The 7,981-nt window shown below is 35.7% G+C and overlaps 1 protein-coding gene across 4 annotated transcripts in view; it reads left to right on the forward strand.

Annotated features, from left to right (window-relative positions):
- Positions 1 to 7,729, forward strand: part of sgcd (sarcoglycan, delta (dystrophin-associated glycoprotein)) — a 221,802-nt gene extending 214,073 nt beyond the window's left edge. For all 4 annotated transcript variants that reach the window (XM_051878783.1, XM_051878784.1, XM_051878780.1 and 1 more), the window contains exon 8: positions 3,796 to 7,729. In XM_051878783.1, the coding sequence (XP_051734743.1) occupies positions 3,796 to 3,969 (174 nt within the window). In that variant the 3' untranslated portion in view covers positions 3,970 to 7,729. The remainder of the gene's footprint in view (positions 1 to 3,795) is intronic.
- The last annotated feature ends 252 nt before the right edge of the window (positions 7,730 to 7,981 follow it).

Consider the following 7,981-nt stretch of genomic DNA (forward strand, 5'->3'; position numbering starts at 1 on the left):
TGTGTGAACAACACACAGCATCCGTGTATCTTTATTTCTTTATATTTATTTGCATAAAAATATCTATTTTTCTTGATTGCTTTGTGTTTAAAGTCTGATATTACTATTCAGCCCATCTTTAAAATATGCTTTGTGTTATGAGGATGCTGTGCATTGACTAACATTACCATGTACAGATACATGAAAGATACATAAAAATTATTATTCACAATATATAACCTTTCATTTTATTTACAAATATCATTCCATTTAAAATGATACAGAATGGGTTTGTGTACTTCTATTTTAATTGTATCAAGTTATAAATTTAATTGGCCCAGCTATCTGCTAACATGTATGGAAGCTTGTTTCTGCCACTAAATAAAAATTAAAAAAAAAAAAAAAAGCTAATTGTGACTTTTTCTGACTTTTTTTCTCAGAATTGTGAGATATAAACTCACAATTCTGAGAAAAAAAATCAGAATTGCGAGTTTATATCTTGCAATTCTTTTTTCCCCTCAGAATTGTGAGTTTATATCTCGCAATTGTTTATATCTTGCAATTCTGACTTTATAAAAGGCAATTGCAAGTTTTTTTTTTTTTTTTTTTTTTCCCTCAGAATTGGACTTTATAGTTTATATCTCACAATTCTGAGAAAAGAAGCCAGAATTGCGAGATATAAACTTGCAATTGCGAGAAAAGTCAGAATTGCAAGCAAAAAGTCAGAATTGTGGGATATAAACTCACACTTGCGAGGAAAAAAGTCATAGTTGCGAGTTTATATCCCACAATTCTGACTTTTTTCTCGCAATTCTGACTTTTTTCTCGCAATTGTGAGTTTATATCTTGCAATTCTGACTTTATTTCTAGCAATTATGAGTTTATATCCTACAAGATAAAAAGTCGCAATTATATTTTAAATTGTTTTATTCCGTGGGGGAAACAAGCTTCCATAAACATGCCAAAGCTGTGGAGGCAAAATTTCAAATCTTCACCAGAAACATTTTTTGAATAAAAGAGCAAAGTATCACAATTCTCTCACAAAAAAAAAGGTATTGGAACCAATGCAGAAATTTCTAAAAGAGTGATGGGGGACATGTCCCCCATTTATAATAATTGCTACGCCCCTGGGTTTTGCCATTTGACTTGCAGATTGATGGATAAACGAGTCCCACTGAGGTCAAGGGACCGGGCTTCAATCAGCTCTCATAGTTTCAGGTTATGCTTTCTTGATTTTCTCCCGTCTGTCGCATATTCCACTCCAGTACCCCTCAGCACTTTCATTTGTCGATCCTTTTTTACCAGGAGAAACAGACACCTCCAATGGCCCAACTGCCCCCTTGACAGTTCCGCCACAATTAGACTGGAGGCTTGCGCATTAGCCACCTTAGAGGGGAGAAAAAAGCTCCCTCACTCGAATTTGCTTGGTAGCAGATGTCTGGGGAAGTCAGCTGAGACCCCTGCTTAAAAAGTGTTTCAGGTCATTTGACGGGAATGCTTCCTTGAGGCTGTCAGTAATGACTCCTCTTACCTTTTTATACCTTGACTAGCTCCTCTCCCAGCCTTGGTAATACATGCTTTCTCAAGGGTCCCATGAAAAATAGAAAGTGAGAAATGAGAAAGGTGCAGCTCGGGTAAAGGGCTAAAAGTGTGTCTAAGCGAGACTTACTGGAGTGCTTATGTCACTGAAACTGCTACGATTGGTTGGATGTAGGAAGTTAGAGGACTTGACTTGGATGAACAGGCTGTGAGATGAAATATTTTGTTCAATAAAATGACAGTGCTGGTCTTTTTGGGCCTACAATTTCTAGATAGTAAAAGAGAAAAATAAACATGGAACTAATCTTAACTATTATAGAAAGCACTTTCTATGAATACAGTACACTATTATTTAATATAAAATTAATGTAGCATGAAATGTATCTAGTTTTAAACACATCAAATTTCCGTATCTCTCTTAAAATAGTGATTTTGGCCTGTTCACCTCAGAGACCTTGACCTTCTCTGCTGTATCCAACAATTTAAGTCATATAGTACCAATGTCATAAAATCATGTCGGCATACGCTACCAGTTAAAAGTTTGGAAAGAAGTTTTTTTTTTTTTTTTATGTTTTTGAAAGATGTCTCTAATACTCACTAAGACGGCATTTTATTTGATTAGAAATACAGTAAAAACAGTAATACAGTGAAATATTATTGCAATTTAAATTGATCAAAAGTAACAGTAAACACATCTATATGTTACAAAAGATTTCTATTTCAAATAAATGCTGTTCTTTTGAACTTTCTGTTCATCAGATAATCCAGAAAAAAAAAAGTTTTCCACAAAAATATTATGCAGTTTATCTCTGACTATAAACCATCATAAGGTCCCAAAGTAGCTTATTAGAGGTTCAATTAGAGGCGCGTAGTGCTGAAACCCTATTGTAATTGTTTAATTTTCCAAGGATCAGCATTCCCCCCTAAAAGTGTTCGGGCAGATCAAACCGTAAGTCGTAGAGATTTAAAACTTAGAGGGCTGGTAGTACTCACACCACCTACAGAAACACCAAGGCTCGCCCCTCTAACGCGGGCATTACAGCGGTGAAAAGTATGAAATCGCTCATAACTCCTAAACCGTTAGGAGTAGACTGAAGTGTCTTGTGTCATTGGAATTCTCGGCTCAAGATGGTCAAGATGCATGCCTCGGATTTCATTCTTGCCGAAATTTTCGGGTATTGGATTTTTAGAAAAATCTACTTTTGCGAACTAGTCCTAGGTTTTTGACCCGATCGGAACCAAACCAGTGAAGTGAGATTCTCTGGAGTCTGATTGTCAATAATTATAAAAAAAACTGTGGAAATTTCGATTCACAGTCCCTAGGGGCCACTAAGACGTTTTACTTAAATGGCTATAACTTGTGAACGGAATGAGATATTTTCACCAAACTCAGCAGACCTATGTAAGAGCTCATTCTGTGGTTGTGTGAAAAAGGATGCAGCAACTGGCCACTTGGTGGCGGTATAACAGGAAAAAAAGTTGCCATGACTGTCTGAGGACATTGACGCATCTCAAAAAACATGGCTGCCATCGGCCAATGAAGTTTGAGCAGCTATTAGACAAGGTTAATGGAGGCCGATCAAAACAAAACTCGCTGGGCCTGTTTGACTCACGGCCCTAGAGGCCTGTGAGAAATTTGAAAGAATTTGCGTAAAGGATTGTGTATCACACAATTTTTTGCACACACCCACAACATTCATACCACATGGTAGAACTCCTTATTCTGAGCAACTTTGCCTCTAGGACCACCACTGTCCATCGAATCAATCGTTAAATACTGGAGATTATTTCAAAAAACAACTTTGGCAAACTAGTCCTAGGTTTTTGGCTCGATAACTGTTAAAAAGCTTTAAAAACTATATATTTTCTATGGTAAATTGCCTGTATTTGCTGTAAATGGTCTTTTCCATCTATGATGAAGATGGTTACAGGCTTGCTAATTAAAACATAATACCTTTTTAAGCATGCGCTTAAAGGTCTTAAAGCGCTTGAACCCCGATAATTGCTGCTGGCAGCTATATTTATTATTTAATTTTGATGTTGATTTAAATATTTATTGCTAGAAAATAACAAAATAATACTTTTAGACATGTTCCAAGTTTTAGTAACAGGCTTTAAAAAGTAATATTAAAACAAAGAATGTACAATAAAGGCATCTGAGGTTGACAATAAAGGACCTAGGAAAGTGACACACTGATTGAAGGTACATTTATTTAAAATAGCTATAATGTGAAACGATGAAATAAATTTCAGATCCTCTCTTCTCTCTCTTTTTAGATCAGCTTGGATGCCAGTAAAATCAAGCTCCTACGTCTGCCGGAGGGAAAAGCCTCCCCCTCTGGAACCAGACAGACTGTCTTTGAGGTGTGTGTCTGCCCCAATGGAAAACTCTTCTTATCACAAGCAGGAACTGGCTCCACTTGCCAGATCAGCAGCAACTTATGCCTCTAGATACTCACAAACTCACTTCTACACACACACTACGTTACACTCGTACATACAGAGGACTCGTTCCTCTTGAAGATTCCAACATTGACAAGAGCCGAAAAGGATTTCCTCAAGATTTGTGAAAATACTTTGTAAAACAATGTTTGAACCAGAAACTTTCAAGGTGATCACCAGAGAACCATTCGACACATCATGACAGTCACCAATCAGATCCATACCTCGCTTTTACTCATTAGTGTCCTCTTTTTCAATCAGAATCAATATATTTTTTTGCTGAGGAAAGTACAGTGGGTGCTTTATCTTGCGTAAGCCACATAAATGTGACAGTTTTCTTCTCTTTTTGAGGTCAAAACTATTTGTAACATCACATTTTGTATTATTACTCGAGTCCTACATTGACAGTCCTCCATCTGGGACTCCTCTCATGACGGTGATCACCTGAACCCAAACTGTGCTTGCACTGGGATGGAACCTGTGCACCCACTCTGTTCAAAAAGGAGAACAGCGCCTGTGCCTTAATACAATGCACTCGTGGCAAGAAGCACACCCCACTGACTTTTATTTAGACAAGAATACTTGCATTTAAGTTACTTGCCTTTTGCTCCCACAGATCGCAGAGAAACCCAGTGACCCCAAACTCACACATAATGTGCTGATTTCCACTTTATTTTGGAAAGGAGAAGAGAGCGTTTCTGATTTAGTTTAAAATTCTTTTGTTTTTGGCTTGGCACAGAATGAAGAAAAATTGAGTTTGGGAGAAACACTTTCTTGATGTGTGGATGTTTTTACTGTTTGTGTGTGTGTTAAGCCTGACTTTTGTTCTTTCTCTATAATTGAACATTAAAATGTGCTAAACAAACCAAGACACCCAAACCAAAAAGCAAAGCTGTCATGTAACAAAGCTGTTGAAAATGAATTGAAAGTTCACACTTCCCAATTCCCAAGACTGAAAGAGGAATTGGCTAATGTTGTTTTTATTTTTATATATATACACTACCGTTCAGAAGTTTGGGTTTTTTGGTCCCACTTTATATTAAGTGTCTTTAAGTGCTGTATGTACTAATATTATGCAAAATTCACATTTACATGGTGTTTAAACATAAATGTGTCAGCAGTGTGTGAACACAACCACCTTATAATGATAAAAATCCATCAACTCCTTATTTTTAATCGCCATAAAACCTCAACAGTCTCATAGAAGAAGCAGTTTTCATTTTCTGAGCAATGTGATGTCACATTGTACAGGCCCCGCCCTCGACTGCTGACAGAGTCTGCCGTATTAGCATAGACCCCGCCCTGAGAGAGTTGTACACGGTCGGTTATTGTCTCGACACCGGAGCAGCTGTAGTGACAAGAATGTCTCGTAAGTGATTGAGGTGTTTTGTTGTTGGATGTAAGAGTGAACATAACAGTCTTCAACATCAGTACTCCCAACATTGAGGCGCAGTGGATTTGTTTAATTTTTGAAGGTAATGCGCCCAAACATCTAATATACACATGAGATTTCTGTCTCTGCTGTTTATGTTCACAGACATCACCAACTGTGTTTGTGAACTTTGTGTGTTTTTGACATAACCTTGTGTGTATTTGACAGTTTAAACAAAATGAGACATGAAAGAGAACTTAGTTTAATACTCACAAGACGTGATGTCTGACAACCAGCTTTCTGTGCATGTGCTTTAAATGTGTGCACTCAGAAAATGATAAATTTGAAGTTTAAACTGATATAGCTTTAAAACACTTCATGATAAAGAAGAAAGATATAGATGATAATCAAAACCAAGCAGATATTTTGTTAGTATTTGGCAGAGTATCTGATGCAGGCAGGAGCTGTGATCGTGGAAAGGGGGCTGGGGAGCAGCAGCTCATTTGCATTTAAAGACACATGCACGAAAACAGCATGTTTTTGCATACATTCAAAAATGGGTATTTACAACATGGTATAATAAATGATCTCTGAGGCATTTTGAGCTGAAACTTCACAGATACATTCTGGGGACACCTGAGACTTAAATTACATCTTGGAAAAAAAAATAAAAATAAAAAATAATAGGTCCCCTTTAAATTAATCATTTGATACAATGCACTTATTGTAAAAACATACATGTTTTTACACTGTACTTTTTTTTTTTTTTTTTAATACCTGCATGTAATTACAGCTATAATTACACAGTTGACCCTTCCTTTACACTTTAACCCACTACCAAACCCTAACCTTACCAGTATCCCACCTTACCATCAACACAATACAATAAGTACATTGTACCTTACAATTATTATTATCATTTGATGCAAGTACATAGTAGTTAAAGACAGAGTAATATAAAGTGTGACCTAATGTAATATAGCTGTTTACAACTATTCATGATATCATACAATGTATCATAAGATAAAGCATAATGAATGCATTAAAAATAAAGGTTTTATATAAAGTGTTACCAATAAATCTTATTGAAATCTTACTGAACTTTTGAATGGTAGCGTGTATACAATATAGACCATATGAATAGCAGTGAAGAGACACAACTGGTGCTGGTAGGTCATGTGATGGTAACAACATGACGGATGCAGTACATCCAAATTTTATTCATACTACCCATATTCATACTATATAGAACATCCTTTTTTAATAGTCACAAAGTAAGTTCAAATTCAAATGTAGTAACTACTCAGACAGTACACGATTTCGGATGTACTCATTGTTTTTAATGTAGATCTCAACTGACCCTATGAAACACTGAATCTTGTCTCTTGTATAATTAAATTTCACACTCCAATGGGTAATATTCCACTGAAATATATTTAAAAAAAATCTTTGATATAATTTATAACTGTAATTCATTGCCACTTGCCCACTGTATCTGAAGCAATGAGGAGTGACAGCTGTGATCATAGCGTTTAAAAGCCGAAGCCCCCAGCAATTGTTGACATTCAATTAACATACTAAATGCTATGGGTAGTGAAAGGAGACAGGAACACGGGGAACTCTGTAGGGAACAACACAGCATCACAGAAGGGCTTAATCATATTCATTCTCTTTTGATTTTTCAGGAGAATTTGAAATTTGATAGTGTGTTGTGTGTGTGTGCTTGATTGCTATTGTAATAAACTCTTGCTTGATACTAAAAGACGAACACCAGTGACAGACATGAAACCCATGATTTTTTTTTTTTTTTTTTAATGAGGTTAGCAAAAATATTGTGTGTACTGTTACGTTTGTTTGATTTTTTTTTTTTTTTTCTCCTGTATTGAACAACTCAACTAAAAGCAGGACTTTAGGATGGATATGTCTGTTGTTTGATGTGCTCATTATATTGTTTGATGAATTTTTGTGCTAAATAAAGGTTTTATCTACAGCCATTTTGAGTGTTCAGGAAAATATATAGCATTTAGTTTCCTCTCTTCTCCCAGACGTTACTTCTGAACAATGTGTATGTACGATTTTGTAAGAGGAGCACAAAATGTTTCATATATTTTTTGATAATAAAACAACACTTCAGCTCTAGCATAACCTAGCTTTCAATGTGTGACATCTATACAGGATGAGTCTCCCACATGTATACATTTGTGTAAATAAAATTGAGAATTTGATTACATAAACAGCTAATCTTACAAAGCTAAATGCCTTGGGTTGAAGCTGCGGCTCATTTATTTTGGTTTTCTCCATAATGGTGTGCAGAATTTTATCCTGTATTTGGTCTATCAGACTTTTGTTGGCCACTTTGCAGACATTCAGTGACATTAAACTTTAGTTTGATATTTTGTGATGACTGGAAACTCATTGAACTTCTTTTCTGTAGTTTTTTTTTTTTTCTTTTGAGGTAACAATGATGAAAATCCTCGCATATTCTATGCAAAACATACATGGTTGTAGAGAGAAATTTATTGATGCAAAGAAATGTCAGCTGTCTATATTAAATTTATTAAACTTAATGTATACGGTTTGTATTTATGAATTGATTTGCAACCTAAACTGAACCAATAAACTTGAGAAAAGAAAATATGGATAAGGGCC

This window comes from Ctenopharyngodon idella, chromosome 21 (assembly GCF_019924925.1).
Source record: "Ctenopharyngodon idella isolate HZGC_01 chromosome 21, HZGC01, whole genome shotgun sequence".
NCBI lineage: Eukaryota > Metazoa > Chordata > Actinopteri > Cypriniformes > Xenocyprididae > Ctenopharyngodon > Ctenopharyngodon idella.